The 20,734-nt window shown below is 46.0% G+C and overlaps 1 protein-coding gene and 1 long non-coding RNA gene across 2 annotated transcripts in view; both read right to left on the reverse strand.

Moving 5' to 3' along the window:
* The window catches only part of myo18aa (myosin XVIIIAa), an 82,895-nt gene that overhangs the window by 45,604 nt on the left and 16,557 nt on the right, over positions 1 to 20,734 (reverse strand). Inside the window, 8 exon segments of the mRNA XM_048269541.1 lie at positions 286 to 392; positions 791 to 933; positions 1,547 to 1,723; positions 1,726 to 1,753; positions 2,223 to 2,272; positions 2,275 to 2,392; positions 4,008 to 4,114; positions 4,435 to 4,522. Coding sequence (XP_048125498.1) covers positions 286 to 392; positions 791 to 933; positions 1,547 to 1,723; positions 1,726 to 1,753; positions 2,223 to 2,272; positions 2,275 to 2,392; positions 4,008 to 4,114; positions 4,435 to 4,522 — 818 coding nt within the window.
* LOC125311464 lies at positions 13,266 to 18,689 on the reverse strand. The gene is made up of 3 exons (XR_007196487.1): positions 18,319 to 18,689; positions 15,166 to 15,207; positions 13,266 to 13,299 (listed from the first exon to the last, which is right to left on the reverse strand). It is a non-coding gene; the product is annotated as an uncharacterized LOC125311464 (long non-coding RNA).

The raw sequence follows: 20,734 nt of genomic DNA on the forward strand, positions 1-20,734 counted from the left end.
CAGGTCAGAGCCTTGTCCACTCCAGGGTTAACCACCATCTTAGACCCCTTTCAGACAGACCTTGAAAACCCTTTATGAGCATGTATTTAGTGTGTAGGTGTCCTGTATGACTGCTCCAATCCATGTCTTAATTGATGTTAATTGATCCTCTTGACTCTACATGGACTAGAATGATAAACACCTTCTGTCTTTTGGTCTGGCCTTCACTGATTGCTAACATTGAAGGTTTGGGTCTACTAGAGACTGTGAGAGAGTTTGGGTCTGCTAGCCTCTCCTATGACTCACTTGAGAGATCCATCTACCCCAGCCATCATGTAGTAGAACACATTAAAGGTGCCCTCCGCCGTGCCCTCTGGTCGCCTGGCAATACGCAGCTTCTCCAATAGCATCGTCTGAGAGGGCAGAATGACAACTTATGGACCAATCATTTGGAGGCATTATATATTTTATTGGATGAAAAAAGTGTTAGGGGTGTGTTCAATGACACTGACATCATACCACTATGGTCACGGTCATACATTTTACTATTGAAAGAAAAGGCTAAGAGCATTTGTCTAAATGTTACAAATAAAGTATAGAAATGCTATTGTGCACCGGAAATGAGTCCATTAACACTGCACATTACAGTTAGTGCTATGCAATATACAATATCCAATATCCTTCACATGTGTCTCATGTGTCTCGTATATAAAACATGGCTTCATCGTCTCACGTTCACCCATGCTAACTATGACCACTAAGCTACAGCAGGTGTGCACTGCTGCTGCAGCTCTGGGGTTCCGGGTCTTACCTGAATGGAGGCCGAGGCCACCTGCCCGGCCTGGTCAAAGTCTAGGAAGACGATGTGGGAGAAGTGACTAGCGTTGCTGTTCATGGCTGTGGAGCCGTTCCCAAAGGCCTCCAGGATGGTGTAGACCGCCTGCCACTTCTCCGCTGAGGGGAACAGACACAGGATTTAACAACGGTGTCAGATCGTACTCAGGACCCTAATGTAAACAGTGTGAAAGAGCAAAGGCTAAAGTCTAACTAACGCTCGCTCAATACCTATGCAAAATCTATTTGCAAATTAAATACCATGAGAAAGATCCTAAGCACAAACAGCAGTGGATCAGCTAAAAGCTGTCTCACGCTACACATGATACTGTTAGTCTATGAGCAAAGTTCTTGTGCATGAATTGACTTTGCACTTGGTCCATCATTTAGGTTAGGGCCCTCAGTGTGACTAAAGACCTCTGATCCAGCCTTTTTCCCCATTTTAAAACCCATGATTGACTATGAATTGGGTCGTGATAACTGCTTTACTAGAGACTTTTACATTCATCCATTAACTAGACAGTTTCCACCAGGATCTATGACAGTACAGATAAGGGAAACCTTCTATTATGTGTTCATTAACATTAATTCATCTGCCAGATGTTTATTATTAAAACCAACAGATCTGCTGGACATGTTCTCACTGAACGTCAAACCCACGACACTCTTGCACATCTACCAGTCGAGCTTTTTGAGGAGTTCTGTTGAGTTTTCTTTGCCAGTCTCGACCCACCGGAGTAGGCTTTCCCCGAGCTGCCCGCCATGGACACCAGGTACTGCACCAGGTGTTGGCAGTTGGTGGTCTTGCCGCTGCCTGTCTTGCCCAGTAGCACGATGGACTGGTCCTGGCGCGAGGTCAACAGGTTATGTAAGCCGGGGCGCTTTAATTGGATGTGTGGCGCCAGGTTCAACGACGACAGCCCTTAAACATATGCATCACCTGAGTGGACACAGACCAACGACATCAACAACAACAACAACAACAACAACAACAACAACAACAACAACAACAACAACAACATCCCTTTTACAAATGCATCACCTGAGAACACAGACAAAGGACATCAACAACAACAACCCTTAAACATGTGCATTACCTGAGTGAAGAGCACGGTCAAAGGACATGAACAACAACATTTAAACATGTGGATCACCTAAAGCATAGTGCACTAATAGAGCTTGAACAACTACAACAGTTCATAAACACGTGCATTCCCTGGATGACCAACAGTCACAGTTATAACAGCTATAATTATGTGCTATGGGAACACACAAAACCTTCAAACATACCCCATTGTAATAGGAGTGACAACAAAGGCACAAATTCCATGCATTACCGTAGAAGAAATTCCTTTACAGATTAAAGAGACTATAACGATGTCAGTCTCAGTCATGGTGGGTGGGGCTACCTTTTCGGAGTACATGGCGGGTGCGGTGACCGGGTTGATGACCAGGAGGTTGGTCCGCGACGCAGGTATTTAGAGGCCCCGCCATAGCTGCCGAGCTGCATGACACTCGACTCGTTCAAGTAGGGCAACGAGGACAGGTCCTCCACACGGTCGAGCGATGGAGGGTTGGCCTGGTCATGAGTGAAACATCGGACATGTGGGTGACTCTGGCTTCATCCGAGTCCACACTGACTGGTTTGACACATGCATACATTTACTTGATCAAGGGCAGCACGGTGGAAGCCAGGAATTGAACCCACAACTTTTCAGGCTACTGCATGCTAGCCCAGCTCCTTAGCCACTACACCTACCACATCTACTCATTCATTAGAGGCATCCACCTCAAGGCAACTTCAAATATACAGCTATATCATCATAAATATAAATAAAGTTAAGTATATTGTATAAATATCGGTTTAAAGTATTGCATGAATATCAGTATTAACGTGGCAAATGAAAGCAAACTTCTACTTATTTTTGCAGTGCCTTTGGCTCCTTGGTGTCTTTGCTCTGCCAAATGAGCTGAGAAAATGCCATCAGGAAACTAACAGAGACTGAATGATGCTATTTTAAAAAGCTTCTGTCTGCTTCTGTTTTTGAGTTTATATTTTGACTCTGATCAGCACTTCCATCACATCACTCAGACACCTCTCACTTCAGATGCCCAGACTGCCCAATCTGTTGGAGCCAGCGTTGGCTGAAGCAGCATTGAATGAATGTCTATTCTCACTCACACACACACACACACACACAAACACACTTCACAGCTTTGCCCGCACATCACCACCCTTCCCAGTCCCCCCCAGCAGACCCATCTCCACTTCCTGCTGATGGGATCCGTCTGTCTCCCTGTCTCACCATGTGGCACAGATGGGCAGCAATATGGCCGCCACCGTTCCCGTGACAACACAGCCATCACAGCTATGCGCTGCTCTCTGCCCAGTTCCCATGAAGTCTATCCGGTTTTCAGATAGTGCAGTGTGTGGAGACGGACAAGCCCCCACAGATGGGTGACGTCTGCGGGAGTATTATTTAACATCTGTGCTCACGTCCCTCTGGGCCTTGCCAGACAGGGTGTTAAAGAGTCCGAGTGATAGAGGGGACAACCGGCCAAACCAGACAGTAACGTTAAGCCGTTCTGGGTCAGATCTTCAATTATCTGAGCTATGGTCAGTCAGATTTGACGGTCCTCTGGGGTTTCACATGAGTGCAGCTGGCAAAATCATCTGCGTACTGACCGGTTAAAATCTGAATCTGTGGTGTTATTTAAGTCGACAAGGACACTTATGTATAATCTAATGTGTATAATCTAATATCTAATATAATGAGTAGTGAAGACATAGTGTAGTATAACGTTACATTTGCTTCCTCCAAAACACACTTGAAAACAAATCAAAACTAGCTGTATTTTAGCTGATTTTACTGGCAAAACATGCATACGTGTGCTATTTGTTTTGAATTGTAAAGTCATTTAAACATAGTACGAACACATGACACCAATTTAGAAAAATGCCTTTGAGTTGTATGATCTTCAAAATACTGTGACCTCACTTCTGGCTTTTGACTTACTCTGAAAAGAGATATTACAGTGTGTCTCAGTATCTCAGGCGATATTAACAATATTGTTGATGAACACATCAGCAAACCACAAACAAATGCCAATGGTCAATACAAACTCAGAAGCGTCCGGGGTAGTTTCTGGCTAGACGCAGGTTGTGTTAGTGAACTCTCCAGGACAAGGCTCACCTTCTCCACGTCATCCTCGTCCACATCCAGCAGGGAGCCGTCATGCTCCAGCCGGATCTTCACTTTCCCCTCTGGCAGACTGCCAGCCTCCGTCTTCAGCAGGGTGGCTATTAAAGGCAGACAAACAAACAAACAAACAAACAAACAAACAAACAAATGGTTTATGATGTAAATTGGTTTATTATTTGTTGGCTTAATAATATACATGTATTCTACTGCTACTCAATAGACCTCTGAAGTTCACCAACAAAATTGCCCCAAAACTGCCATCTTTGCCCATATAAGGAGATCTGGGTCACCTTAAATGGGCAAAGATAGTACCCGGATCTCCTTATATGGGCAAAGATGGTAGCTTTGGGTTCTTTTTGTAGTGATATGTACTAGTTAATTAACTCTTATAAGTATGTGTTAGGTATGCTGAACCCACCGAGGGAGAAGCCATCCTTGTGGACGAGCCATACTTTCTCCGTGCCGTACCACGCCTTCTCCGCAGCGATCTGCGCCTCCGTCTTCACCTGAGGCACAGAGGAGGAGAAAGAGAGTGGTCAATACCAGAGCCGACCCTTCAGCCCACTGAAACCGCATCACTCAGGTCAATACCAGAGCCGACCCTTCAGCCCACTGAAACCGCATCACTCAGGTCAATACCAGAGCCGACCCTTCAGCCCACTGAAACCGCATCACTCAGGTCCGCTGTGTTACTTCACTACTGGGTTAGATCCGCTCCATCCACTGGGTCAGATCCGCTCCATCCACTGGGCCAGATCCGCTCCATCCACTGGGCCAGATCCGCTCCATCCACTGGGCCAGATCCGCGCCATATGGGGGGCACCAGTGCCTCAGGGGGGCGGAGGAATCGTTTGGTAGCTGGAGGGTCGCTGGTTCGAGCCTGGTTCGCTGCTGTCCCTGTCGAAGTGTCAGGCCCAGAGGGCTTAAACCGGTCATGTTTTTACTCAAATTATGCCCCTACCTTAAATAAAAGGGATTTTAATAATGCAATCCTGGTCTGATTCTAGTCCTGATCTGAGCCTTCACTAGCCTGACGTTTTTGAGTCTGATACTGCTCCATTGGGATGGGATTAAGGGGGCGTGTTTCAACGGATACAGGAGGTGAATTCTGTAGGAAGGTCACCTGAACCATCCTCCTTCTCCACAATCACCTTATCATTGTTTTCTGGTGTTTTTTAAAGTTATTGCACTGTCAAACACTCTACAAATCTAAATACCTACTGTACCTTCTAGCTACAAAGCTAGATAAAGCTAATATTTTGTCACTAGCAACCTACATCTGTCCTCTGTTAAACACAGTTGCATTTTCAGCTCTGAACAAAACCGTACAGGAGTTCTTCTGGTCCAAACCGTTCTGGTTCAGGGCATAGTTGCTCCACAACGAAGTCCAGACCGAACTTCCCGACCTCAAATTTTGTGGCTTCCCGACCTCAAAGTTCAGCTGGCTTCCAGGCTAAGCCTTCACCAGATCTGGCCCGGATATGGAGAAGTTGTGGAAAAGTTCTGGCAAAGTCCACGCCAAACCAGGACCAGCTGGTGCAATTGCAGGGTCACTCAGTATGTGTATGGGTGCATCGGAGCTTATGGGTAAGATCAAATTCCAATTTATATCCAATTACAGTCACAAACAGCCTGTCTGCAGTGAAAACACCATTCACTAAAACACACCTGTGGGAGAACAGTTTAACACAGACCAGACAGACAGATGTTTCCGCGTCCGCCATTTCGCACTTCTATTCAATTCTGAGTCTGCAGCAGCAGGGCAGCATTTGTGCTACTCTTCTCTCCATCAAATTATAAAAGCCCTCTCTTCTCCTCTGTTGCCAACCTGCACACACAGATCTAAGCACTGCAGAGAGGGAGTGAGTGAATAGTGCTATAATGACTAAAGAGATAAACCCATGAGAGTCTTCACTCCCTCTCTTCTCCTCTGCTGCCTATAATCTTAAAACGAATGTGTTGTCCCTATCTGGACACAGAAATGTTTTAAAAAACAACGCAAGTTGTGTTGTTTTCAATGCAAGTTGTGTTATTTTCAACACATATTGCGTAACAAATTTAAAAAAAAGGAAACGACACAAACTGTGTTGTCCCTATCTGGACACAGAGATGTGTTAAAAACAACACAAGTTGTATTGTTTTCAACACATTTGTTTTAAGAGTGTACCTGCACACACAGATCTAAGCACTGCAGAGAGAGAGAGAGAGAGAGAGAGAGAGAGAGAGAGAGAGAGTGAGTGAGGAGTGAGTGAGAGAGAGAGTGTGAGTGAGTGAGTGAGTGCTGAGTGCTCTAATGACTTAAGGGATAAACCCATGAGAGTCTCCACTTCCACGGGCGCAGGGCTATCCCCTCATTCTCCAAATTGGCGGCAGCGATAACGGCCCTCTACAGATGGCACACACTGAAGGGGATAATCGAGGGCATAAATTAGAGGTGAAGAGCTTGGAGAGGACTGATGCAGTGCATTATGGGTAGGAGAGTAAATGGGCGACACCAGGCAGTAACATGACACTAACCACTCTGGGTGGCTTCGAAGTGGGTTTTTTTGTTTGTTTTTTGTTGTCATGGAGATGTGACCAGGTGCAGCCGTTTCCTCGGAGTGGCTCTCCACATGGCCCACGCAACCATTGCAAGGAGGCTCGAGTTACACTCTCCAGCCCTCCAGCCCCCCCCCCCACCCCACCAAAAGGAGCACAACTGGCCCTGTCGCTGGCCACCCCACCGTGGAGTCTCGAGTGTCCGTCAGAAGATGATGATGATACTACTGACTGACTGACTGACTGACTGACTGACTGACTGAATGCCAGCTCCACTCTGAAACTCCAGCAGAGAGAGATGCTGATGTATGGATGCATGAGAGACAGACAGACAGAGAGACAGACAGACAGACAGACAGACAGAGGGACAGATGGATAGAGTGATGGATGGGGTTACCGAAGAGTCACTCATGAATTAGACATGTCTTCTTCTCCATGCACAACAAGTCAGAAGGCTCTCTGCTCTGTCAGAGGGCTCTCTCAGGAGGTTTATCATTCAACCACATGCTTTGAATACCACACAGAAATACCACTGATACACTCCCTATATACACTCCTTCACAGGAGTTAACCATGTTAAATATAATCCACGCCATGCATCAACCAATATAGATCATCATATTAGTCCACACCATGCATCAAACAATCTACAACATTACAACATAAACAACAGGCTTATACTGTATATGCAGATGTTTAACTAACTGTATTTCTGTGTGTTAAGTCATGATTAGTCGTTCTGCACTCACACAAATACAGACACCTGTATCTACACATACTGTACACACACATGCATATACCTACATATGCATGAATTTACACACACACACACACACACACACACACACACACACACACACACACACACACGTACAAAAGCACACGTACACACACACACGTACACACCACAACTCAGTGTAATCAGTGAAAGCGAGCAGAGAGGTGCAATCACGCATTTGAGTAGACCAAGACAAGGTGAAGTGAGGCCAGATCACAGCACACACACACACACACACACACACACACACACACACACACACACACACACACAGCACACACAGCATACACACACCACACACACACACACACACACACACACACACACACACCCAGACCTTGGGTTGAGTAGCTGCCTGGTGAGAGGCCTGCAGGATGGCCACGGGATCCTCTTCCAGCTTCGCCTGTAAGGGGCAGTAGGGTCAGCCACAGGTCAACAACCTTTTCACTTACTGGAGGTAAACGATCATACAAACATGCACACACACACACACACACACACACACACAAACCACAAAATCACAACAAAAAGATCACCAACCAATTACAAAAGATCATCTAAGCTTCTTCGGAACACTTAGTTTAGTCCACAACACACATGCACACCATAAAACTGCAAACAGATACCACCCCTAGAAAAAACAAACTCAAGAAATACCCACAGCTGCACACCACTTTGACTCAGCACACTGCAAATGGGGGCAATAATACATTTTATGTTGCTTTCCCAATTTGTCGCTATGTTTTGCCCTTCAAGGCCACCGTACTCCCAGGAGTGTAGCTCAAAAGAACACACTGAACTAATAACAAAGTCATAAATAGCTTTCAGTGGTCAGATCATCTACCATGTCTCATGACCAATTCCAATCATCAACAGAATTAGGTGGTAAGATCGGTCAACATTGTGGGAAACCCCATGTCTGGCACGAGTGACTGTGTGTGTGTGTGTGTGTGTGTGTGTGTGTGTGTGTGTGTGTGTGTGGCACGAGTGTCCCTGACTGACCACTGCCAGATTAGACATAGATCCATTACAGGGTTAAGTGCTCAGACAGACTGTAGTCTAACGGCAGAATGACACAGGGGTCACTGGTTTACAGAGAGGTCTTACACACTCTTGTGCCCAACCACAGTTGGCAGAGATCAGGGAGAGTACGGAACACACACGAGCACCGGACAGAAATATTTGGATCCTTTTCTCTGAGAAATGAGGGATTCCTGTCAACGTGGGGTCAGAAGTCTGATTCCACTAAGGATGAGAAAACGTGTATGATGACCAAGAGATTATAAATGTGTGTAATTATTTTTTCCTCTTGCCAGAACATGCAAATAGAAGGAGAAATGTAAAAGAGGAAGACAATTGAAAAAAAGGAGGAATGCCCCTCACTGTTCAAGGTTAGATGTTCGGACCGGACACTGTTGGTCAGCATCCAAACCAATCGGGGCCAAACCCCCTGGAAGCCCAGAGCTGAGTGAAAGCCCAGAGTGATTAGCTGACTGGGTGCGCTGGATTTGTATGATTTTTTTGGGGATTTCCGGATTACTTTTGAGATTGGTTTAAATATAAACCAGAACAAACTCGCAACACAGTTACAGCCACACAGGGCCACCCAGCTCAGTTCCATAGGCCACTAGTCAGCCTACCACTGCTACCTCCTACTGGGAGACAAAACATCAATTAAGGAAGAACTCTTGTAGATTAAGCTAAATTGAATCTTATCTTCTTACAATGTGTAGTTAGCAGACTCATTTAATTAGTGCAACTAATTTATAACGCACACTTACTAGCCCACTAATCAACCTACACAATTAACAGACTAGCACACTAATCAACCTACACAATTAACACACTGACCAGCACACTACTCAAAGCCTGTTTGTATTTCTTTGTCGGCCTTTTTAGCTGATAAAGACGGTGTGTGTGTGTGTGTGTGTGTGTAGAAACTGGGAAAGTCAGCGTTGAAGTGTAACGCTATGCCAAATAAAACACACTTGCATTCCACACGGCCAATCATCCCCACTGTATACTGCGGGTTATAATCATTCCTTGACAAAGTAGAGGACAGTGAATTGCATACTCAGACTCCTGCTGAAAATCTGCCCTTTTCAAATATCTCTACATTTTTAGCCTTTCATATCATGAGCCTTTCACAAGCATCAGATCATTCCAGAAAGCATGTGCCAAAATGGACACCAGTCCACATGTTGCATGTCTCCTGGTGGAAACCAAAGCAGACAAAGCAGCTATCATGAGAAAAGACCAAGCGCAGGTCCAGAGGGAGCCACTGGTGCTAAAGGCCATGGAGGAACCATTACTTCAGCCATTTCCTTCGGGGCGTACGGACAGGTCAGTCTCCACCACCCATATATACACACACGCTCATGGTCACGCTCACACCATACACACAGGCCTTACAAAAGGAGGAGGCTGCATCTGGGTTAGCAGAGGTGCCGAGATCTCATAGCCTGAAAGGTCGAGATGACTCTGAATTGGATCTGGAGCGATTCTGGATCAAGAACAAGAGCTAGTGTGAGTGTGTATTGTGCGGGGCTATGCGGTGATGGAGACTGAGAACGAGCGGTCCTGCACAGACTGGGGCTGAGCAACACACACACACACACACACACACACACAGAGAAACTTAGCTTCAAACACACACAGAGATGCTTTGCTCCAAACACAGCAAGAAGTCAGAGACTGAGAGTCTGTATGCGCATACAGAGAGAGAGAGAGAGAGAGAGAGAGAGAGAGAGAGAGAGAGAGAGAGAGAGAGAGAGAGGGACAGAGAGCAAGAGATAGAGAGAGGAAGAGAGAAACATCAGGAGTGAGAGAGAGAGAGAGAGAAGAGAGAGAGAGAGAGAGAGAGAGAGAGAGAGAGAGAGAGAGAGAGAGAAATTACAGTATTTTCCATGGTGAGGACCTCCTTGAGGCGTTTGTGGTTCTCCTCTGTAGGGACTAGTAGTGGCGCCACCTACAGGCAGAAGCCCCCAACACACGTGAGGACAGAAAGGTTTCACAAGAGAGACAAATGTTGACAACACCCATACTACACCTATTGTTGGGGGTATTCAAAGGCAAATACATGGTTTAGTGACAAACCTGGGTAAATTACGAAATGATGGGGGCTCTTCTATTAGGAGGCTTACGTCTTACTCCATCTGAGTTACCCTACCCAGGTGTGTAACGAAACCACATACCTGGAATACCCCTCTGCTGTGCAACAAGCATGATAACTGACTACGTAGAAAAACACTCCTGCTTTTATACAGGCTCTTTTCTCTGCCACCCACCCACCCACCCCGTGTTCCATCAGACAGTGGAAGACTCAAAAGGCCTCTCGGGTGGCATCAGAGACAGTTTTTCAGTCCCCTCGAACCATAAAGCTCTGTATTTAATGGGACACACAACATTTAAACCCACAGGGGCCTTCAAGTAGTTAAATGCATACATATCTAAAATCTCTCTCACACACACAGACACACTGTGTGCAGTCTTCCATGCACACACCTGTGGGGCGGAGCCCTGAGACTGCGTGTTCCCGGCGGTGGCTTTTCCTGTCGGGGCAGCAGGGCCACGAGATGCTGCTGCTGCTGCTTTCACCTGTGCACCAACATCACACACACACATAGATACACACCACAGCACAGCACACACACATGCGCACGCACATACACACACACACACACACACACACACACACACATGCACAGACACACACACATACACAGACACACATACACATACACATGTGCACAGACACACACACATACACAGACACACATACACATACACACACAAACGAACATGTGCACAGACACACACACATGCACACACACACACACACACACACATACACACACACACACACACACACACACACACACAAATATCAGTGAGGAGAAGGTATGAGGCACACCCCTGTAGCTGGGAGATACCAGGTGGCAAAGCAGGCTGAATAGAGTGAATCATGGTTAACTAATGCAGGCTGACGCTCTCATAAACACCACAGAAAGCCAGACAGCATTCCAGGCATAGTCCAGAATGTCTACGTAAACAAACACAAGTGTTCTCAGAAAGGTTTTGTTTATCCATGCAACGACACTTCCCGCATTCAAATCCGATCAGTCACATTTGCAGACTCATTTCCTGGTTTTAAAAAGATGTTCTCACGCCAAACAACTCAGAGAATCCTGAACAGTATTAGTTCAGCATAATCAACACTGACAGAATCCTGAACAGTGTTAGTTCAGCACAACTAACACTGAGAGAGTGTTGAAGAGGGCTAATTCAGCACAACTGAGGGAGTGTTAAAGAATAAAGAGGGTTATAGTTCACCACAGCACAGGACACCGTGGAACAAGACCAACAGCTTGATTCAGTGTGTCAAAACTGAACTGTCAAAAACTGAACCAACACACTGCCAAACCAACACACTGCCTGTTCAACCTGCCAAAGTCACAAGGGTCATTCATCACACCAACATGGATATAAAGTCACAATGTTTGTACCCACACACTTCACACACAGGCCAGTCTATTAGTCACATGATTCACTGCTCCCTTTCAGTCCTACTCTATTAAAGCTCAGTAACAGTCAATCTGTGCTGTATACTGTAATGTCCTGTCTATTGACTGAGGTTTATACATTGATTATGCAAAATGTCTTCAGCTTCACCACACAGGGGTGGGCATTTCTTTTCTTTATTCTTCTTTTAGAGTAAAGCACAAACTGATTCTGATTCATTGGGCTTGTGGGCACTCAATCCACAACTGAGTGGTTTCACACGTGCCACCGATGCCAGTAACTACAGAAGTGAAATGTAGTATTTTGTGACACGATAAAGTTATGTTTAAGAAACTGCGGTTAATACACAGATGCAGTCAATACATGCTTTTTTATTAATTTTAATTTAAATATAAACACTGTCATGCGGGTTGATACACGATGCATTTTCTACATGGGAAATTACAGTAGGAGACATGCATTTAGCTCTCTCTACTGGGCACTGGGCATTAGTCTGGTGAGTCTTTTGAGTGGGCATTCAGTTGGTCAGTTGGCAGGCCGTCTGTACTTTACCTCAGGCTTGCGCACAACGGAGGGACGCATGGGGATGAACCCTGCAGGGGGCGCCAGAGGGTCGGGTTTGGGAGGGGGGAGGAACCCTGCCACGGGGGCGAAGGGGTCCTTCTTGGGGAGCGGGATGAAGCCGGCCGGAGGAGCGAGTGGGTTTGGTTTTGGGGCGGGTATGAAGCCCGCGGGTGGGGCCAACGGGTTGGCTTTGAAGGCGGGGATAAACCCAGGAGGCGGGGATAGTGGGTTGGGCTTGGGAGTGGGGGCGGGGATGAACCCTGCCGGGGGTGCGAGAGGGTCTGGTTTGGGTGTTGGGGGGGCAGGGGTAACAGAAGCTTGTGCTGGGGCAGGAGTAGAAGGAGCAGGGGTAGGAGGGGCAGGTGTGGGGGCAGGTGTGGCCTCTTTCGTCTCCTCTGCGGTCTTCTGCGCCTCCTCCTTCACCTCCTCCTCCTTGCGGTCCGAGTTGCGCGTCCGCGGCCGGTGCTCCTTGGTTCTGGCTCGGCCCATGAGGCTGGCCAGGCCCATGGAGATGTCGTCCTTCTCCGGTTTGCCAGAGGCTGGAGGCCCTGAAGCCGCCTTTGCACCCTTGGGAACGGAGTTGGCCGCCGCCGCTGCTGCTGCTGCTGAAGTTGGGGGTGGGGGTGCTGGAGGGGCCTCCGGAGGCTCCCTCCTCCCAAACCTCCTGAACCCCTGCATGTCGTCGGGTGGGCCGCTGCCCTGCGCTGGGCCGCTGCTGGTGCTACTGGTGGAGGAGTTGGTGCTGTCGTTAGTGGCGGTCTTCCCGTCTGCAGTGGGAGTGTCGGAGCTCCTCCTCTGGACGGCGTCTGACGCGGGGTCACGAGACGCCTGAGATTGAGATGGAGACGGAGACTGGGTGCTCAGACTGCCCTCACTGTCAGACTGCAGCGGTCCCAGGCACGACCACAAACAACACAGGAGTGGTGGACAGGGGAGAAGCATACATATTTAACCATGAAATACTCGGGGACTGTGAAACCAAGTAATATTCTAGTAGCATGAAAACAAAGTTGAAAACCATACTCTCAAGCATCAACCATGTCAATAAACGTACGTGTTTCGGCCCTAGGCTGACCCGCATATGTTTACTGACCACATGGTCCAATAAAGACTGCTCAAGAGTTAATGCTTGAGAGGGCGGCTCTCAACTTTGCCTTCATAGTCTAACTCGCACCCTAAGATGGGAATTTTATTTTTGGAGTTGAGCTCGCCTGTTCCTGAATATTATAATAGCACCAATCAGTTTCAAAACATACATGGAAAAGTCTCGCATTCTTATCAATGCTTCATCATATGTGTACCAGAGTGTACCACGCAGGCGGCACTCGCGGTCAGACTGCTCCAACTAAGCTACAGCCCAGCCAGATATCACCAGACCTTTCGGGTCAAATTAAAACTGTACAGTGGCAACTGGCATTGTGTCATTCCTTGGGTCAAACATAAAAAAAGTCTATGATAACTTGTTTTTTTTACAAAGTCAGGAATCACAATAAGGCTGCAACCACAGTTGTCTGTGGGGGCCCAAGCACCAAGATTAAATGTATGTTATTGTGAATCTTACACTTCATACACTGAAAAACCTAATCTCTCTAAACTCACACTAATATGAAGGCAGCTAAAGGTCTTTCTATCCCATCAATGAAACATATCTTCAATCAGTGGTGCCTGCATGTGTACAGCCGTACACACTTTGTGTCCCATCAGGCTACTCAGCTACGAGTAGGCCTAGAGAGAATTTTCCCTGTGTGTACTATATATTCACAAGTTGGCCTACCATAACTTCCCAACTCTTTACTACACTGTAGCCCATTAACTGCATGAAAGAAGGCAATTTATATTTTTCTGTAAAATAAAAAAAAAATGTTTTTTTTAATTTTATTTTTGTTGTTGTTCAACAGCAGAATTAGTACGCACTAGTTGGAATGCACAGATTTTGTTTGCACAGGAAAGCGAAAGAGGGTGCACCAGCACCATGCACGCAGCGATTACAGAACTTCCTGTTCCTGTTTATTAGCAAACAGTGTTTAGCTTATTCACCGAATGGATGTAAAACGTTTTTTTTTTTGGTAAACAACAAAAACAGAAAGGATGGAGGCAGCAAAGCTAGAGGAGCTTTTTCAGATGGGCAAGATGGGTGTGTGTACCATAACATTTATTCCTGCAGGCGCTCCCGTCTTCAATCGCATCTTCAATCACCAAGAAACAAACCCAACCACGAACCATGCTGCGGATCGGAAGCTTCACAGAGGCAAGATCACAAGCTGAAAGCTTTGTTGAAAACAAAACCGCAGTTTAGGGCCAATGTTTCTGTGCCTACACCCTGAGTCAAAGAAAGGGCGTGCAGCTCTCTGTGACGTACCCCTCCTCCCTCTCTCCCTACCCTCTTCCTCCACTCCCTCCCTCTCTCCCTCCCTCCCTACCCACCCCAAACACAGAAACCAGGGCAAGCTGTGCCAGGTGCCCTCCTTTCTGCCTCTCCTGGGGGCTGCGAACTTGCCAGTGGCCTGAAAGAGCTCTGCCACGCCTCGCCTCCCTCCACCGCCTCTGTTAATACCGATAGGCTCTATCAGACAGTGATATCTGTGTATGGTGAATGCCGAGAGGCTAATGAAAGACCTGCACGAGTGAGTGGCTCTACTCTGAAAAACCTGTAAGCCTGGCAGCCTGTGGGTGTGGGGTGCTGTGTGTGCAGCTGGTTGAGATCACAGAAATCAGAGAAATTGCTGTGAAACATGCGCTTCGACTTACGCTTGAAGCTTTGGAGCCTGCCGACGGGATAACGTCTTTCACCTGAAGGGGAAAGAGGCTGAACGTTATTTAAGCCCTGCTTGAGGAGTGCTGATGGGGGGACACCACATGATGCTGCCGAATGCTCTCGTTGTAACATGTTGTTCTTCCTCTCCAATAACTAGACATGGGAAAACTGGCTTCAGAAAGTAGTTGAGAATTTATACCGCCAGCTAAGACACAAGCAAGAGTGAAACGTTAATGAATGAATTTGTATGAATTTCAATGAGTTTATTCATGTGTTTTTCTATGTGTATGCTTCACATACACTACAATAGACCCTTTCAAGAGAGTTCCATTATCAGCATCATAGTTGGCCCCACAAGGCTTCCGTTTTAACATTCCATATGTTATCTTAATGCAGAGGAAGTAGATTGGGAACCAAATAGAATGTTCAAGCATTGTTTTTGTTTTTATTGTTGAAAGGGTCTATAGAAATGAGGCGTGATTGAAGTGCGTATGCTTTCCTTTAACGGCCTTAATGGGCACATAAAGTGCTGCCAGTGTAAACTGATACACTGATTCTAATGGAATTCTATCAGGTCCAGCAGCCATCAGACCTGTGACTGAAAAACACTTCAAAAACGGTGTATATTCCCGGTTCAAGTCCAACCATGTAATGGTTTTACTTGTGCGCCTAAAATAGTTGATTTCACCAATTAGATAATCTACTGAAAATCTAAGGCTGAAGAGTTGAGCTAATAAGAATAATTTTACTGAAGGATTTTTTATTTTTTTTTATCAAATACTGTATGTGGGAGGACTTTTATTTTCTGAGACCGGGCTTCCCATCTCTGCAAATACTGCTTTTTTCTGAGATAGAAAAACATAGATCTGTATATCTGTACATGACTCATATAGAGTAGCCTGGACAAGAACCAAATGTTCTTCTAGAAGACTGCTTACTCAAGTTTATTAAAACTAATGCACATTATCAAGTCAACCAAAACAAACACACCTAATATGGTCTAACTGAACACATGCAATACTGAAAATCATAAATCGTGAGAGAAATTCCCTATTCACTATTAAAGGACTATTAATGTACCGCTAGTGTACCACTAATGTACACTAGTATTCAAAAGTTTGGGCTCACTTAGAAATGTCCTTGTTTTCATCATTAATGTTGTAAATGGCTGGTCTTTAATGTAATATCTACATTATTAGCAACCATTTATCCAATGTTCCAAAGGCACATTCTGTTTGTTAATCTGATATCATTTTAAAAGACTAACTGAGAATACATTGGAGAACCCTTTTGCAATTATGTGAGCACATAATGTAATCTGAAAACTGCTGCCCTGATTAAAAAAAAACAATGCAACTGATCTCAGCTGGTATTCTGTCTATAATGGAGTGGAATAGAAATTTCCAAGTGACCCCAAACTTTTGAACAGTAGTGTACTAGTAATGCACTACTAATGCATTACTACTTCTAATGCACTGTTGTGGTCATGATCTGCATGCATTGCGGACTATGAATAAAGCATACAGAATCAAGCAGAAACAAACACAGACACACAAACAAACACAAACAAACACAAACAAACGCAAACCTCCCTTTTTCTCCCAGAACGAGAAGCGTGATGAGAAAGCCATGACTGATGCCCACAGCACAGGTCATGGGCAGACAGGGACAGCAGACACAGTGGACAGGGCACGGGACAGGAGGGAGGGAAAGGAGAGAGAAATACAGAAAGAGAGAGAGAGAGAGAGAGAAAGAAAGAAAAGGAGAGAAGGGAGGAAAAGGGGAGAAAAAGAAAGAGAGAGAGAATGAAAGAAAGAGAAGAAAGAAGATAATAGAGGAAGGATGAGACAGAAAAGAAGGGAAGTAAGAGAAAGGAGGGAATGAATGGAAAACAGAACGAGTGAAGGAGGTATAGAAACAGACAAAGAGAGAGAAAGAGTGATCACACACAAAGAAGAGAAAAGCAGGAGGAAGTACAATATGAGGATGGGGGAGAGATGGAGGCTGGTCTTCCCACAAGAGGGGCACTAGGACCATGCGGCGGGCGTAGCACACGGCACACAGGGTGAAATGGACAGCTATGGAGGACAGAGCACAGAAGTGGGAAACAGCTATGTTACTGGGACACCAACACAGGACAGTGTCAGCTCTCACTAAACCATTAGCATAACTGTGAAATAGCTTCTGAACCTGACTAAAATTATATATATATTTTTTTAAATGTTTAAAAAGCATGCAACTACTCCCCAAGCTTCCAGTAGTCCAGTGGATTTACAAATGTACTTGTGAGTGGATTTGATGTAGTGAATATGAGCAGCATGCCACATACAGGCTACACCAGCCTCTTGTCATGCCAGCCGTTTTAATCTGCAGTCTAAGTGTGTCAACGTCCCTCTCTTGCACTCGCTCTGACGCTCATATTTAGCAGCTTTCAAACTGACCCAATGACCAGAAGTACTTTGGACATTTCCATCTCTCTTGCTCTCCAGAAGTGATCTAAAATACATTTACATTTACCTGCATTCATTTAGTAGACGCTTTTATCCTAAGAGACTTACATGAAAATTATGTTACAAGGGCCATTCTCCCCAGTAGACACAACTGACAAAAACTCTGAACAGCTGTGGTTTACCGCCATACAGAATAAGCTCCACTGAGTATTAACTCTTTCATTTTAACTGTGTGTGTAAGTTACATTTTAACACCTTCAAAACATTGAAAATGTTTTAAACCTTGAAAACATTGATGTTGATGCTATTATATATGTTAGCATGGCTTTCTACAAAAGTAAGACTTGCAACACTCAACTAAACTACAGTTTCAAAGCACCATGAAATAAAGCTTGGGGATATTAGATGGAAATACTTTAACGCAGCCACACAGCAGTGAGAATCCTGAGCAATACACAGTGGAAAGACAGAGCTCTACCACTACAGCAGCACATGCCCCTGACACTGGTCAACAAGCACTGCCTAATCTGGGCTACGAGCTTCAAACATCCCAACAACACCACGTGCAGATGCAGCGCACGCACACACACACACACACTGCAACATACTGAACACATTTGATAACACACTTAGCACATTTGATAATATAATAACTGAATACATTTTATTATTCAAAAACCTTTTCACAAAACTGACCTTACTATGAGTGGTTAGTTCAAAGCCTACAGGCTACTGAATAGCATTAGTGCTGTTGAACTGTGCTAAGTGTCTCTCCTCTCTCCACACAGAGCTGGCCCGTTCGAGCCCAGCACGGCCCAGCATGCCATGTAACCCTGTCTCTGGCCCAGCTTTCATCAGCGTCCACTCCTATAAATAGGGTCCGCACTGGGGCAGGCCTTCAGCTCCTCGGCCTGGTATCACACACACACGCGCGCGCGCGCACACACACACACACACACACGCACTCACACTACTGGGAACCAGAAGCGGTCTTCTTATCTGCTCCTCTCTACCAGCATACCTTAGCTGGGTATGCGGCGCCACTCGACCCTGCGGCTCTCTAAAGGCCCATTACCTGATCTGCAGCGCGGCACCGGGGCACCCGTATGAGGAGACGCCCAGGGGGAGAGGGTCCAGCGAGGGGTAGTCTAGTCCGAGGCTCAACGCGCAGGGTGGGAGTCCAGACAGCGCCAGCAGAAGTTGGGGACGGGCTATGTGTGTGTGTGTGTGTGTGTGTGTGTGTCAGCGGAGGAGTGGACACGCTGAGAGCGCGACGGCAAGACACACAGGGGAAGGGAGGGGTGAGGGGTGTGTGTGTGTGTGTGTGTGTGTGTGTGTGTGTGTGTGTGTGTGTGTGTGTGTGTGTGGAGGGGGAGGTAGAAAGACAGCTGCAAGTGTCCTGGGGTCTATAAATGGTAGACAAACAGTGCCATGGCAGCCCCCTTCTCTCGTCACGCCTTCCCCCGGGCGCAGTGCTTCAGTATGGGGATCAATCCTGAAGGGCCCCCTCAGTGGAGCACCAAGCTTTCTCAAACCTATTGGAAGGTTCTTGTGAAAACCCACAGCAGTTAACGGCACATGCCAACTTTTTGGGAAATTTGCTTATTGGCTGTCTGAGTTAGATAAGAGGATACATACCCTGCTCTCTTTTAGCTACAGGTTAGCTATGTTGGCGTGCACCTTTAAACAGCAGGCTGGCTTGGTGGAGACTGACGTCCATCACTAAGGTTACCACAGCACAGCCTAGTCAATCTCAACTCACAAAGCAATCACAGTGGCTACCGAGTGCCCCACACACAACGGTCCCCCTTTCCCCAGAGTTCTTTCACTACAGTTCCCCCACACCATAGTTGTTCTGATAAATTAATCCATATAAAAACAACTTTGGTTGAGAATGTGGGAAGAAACCTAAAAGCACTGAAGTGTTCCTCTAATGATACTTTTGAAATAAAGACTTAAAAAAAAAACTTACTAGAGACCAACTTACCTGTTATATACTTTCTTAATGCCTCTCTTACTGCCTTTTTTAGCAGTCTTAACTTTCTGTGGCAACATCTGACAAAGATGTTGATTCTGCCAGAAATTGCCCCCTACTGCCACAAGGGGGCCAAGGGCTTCAACAAGTTCAAACTGACTTACGCAGGTGTCAAACATGGAATCCAGCTATAGCTAAAAAAAAGCTAGTGTGTGTATATCTCTCTCTAAAGATGTAGCCTACATGGAAATATGCCGATAGACTAACAGAGTCTGTGCGGAAATTTCTTTCAGTGAAAGAAAAAATAACTTCTACCACCATCAATCAACTACCCCTCCCTCTCCATGCAGACAGTGAGATAACACTGGCTCCCATGATATCACTCAGTCCTCCACAGGCCTCCCATGCGCACGCACACACACATAATTACACACACACACACACACAAAGAGCTCATGCGTGTTGAATGGGGAAGGGTGAGCAGTCAGTTGTTAGGTCAGAGCGAGAACACCGGAGAGCATTGTATCACACACGCAAGGTCAGAGGCACCGCACGCTTCATCCGGTTCCACTGGACGGACCGCCATTCAGTCTCCTTCAGGTCTCATTCAGAGTAAGTCACCCAGAGTTAAGCTGTGACTGAATGTTGTGAGACTGGTATGGATGAGAGAACATACTGTACATTCATATATTCATTCTTTCATTCATCTATCCATCCATCCATACCAGCCTCACAACATGCCTTCTTTCATTCATTCATTCATTCATTCACTCATTCATACAGCCATACCAGCCTCACAACATGCCTTCTTTCATTCATTCATTCACTCATTTATACAGCCATACCAGCCTCACAACATGCTTTTTTTCATTCATCCATCCATCTATCCATCAACCCATCCATCCATCAATACCAGCCTCACAACATGCCTTCTTTCATTCATACATCCATCCATCAACCCATCCATCCATCCATACCAGCCTCACAACATGCCTTCTTTCATTCATTCATTCATTCATTCACTCATTCATTCACTCATTCATACATCCATACCAGCCTCACATCATGCCTTCTTTCATTCATCCATTCATTCATTCATTCACTCATTCATACATCCATACCAGCCCCAACATGCCT

Source organism: Alosa alosa, chromosome 2 (genome assembly GCF_017589495.1).
Source record: "Alosa alosa isolate M-15738 ecotype Scorff River chromosome 2, AALO_Geno_1.1, whole genome shotgun sequence".
Taxonomy (NCBI): domain Eukaryota; kingdom Metazoa; phylum Chordata; class Actinopteri; order Clupeiformes; family Clupeidae; genus Alosa; species Alosa alosa.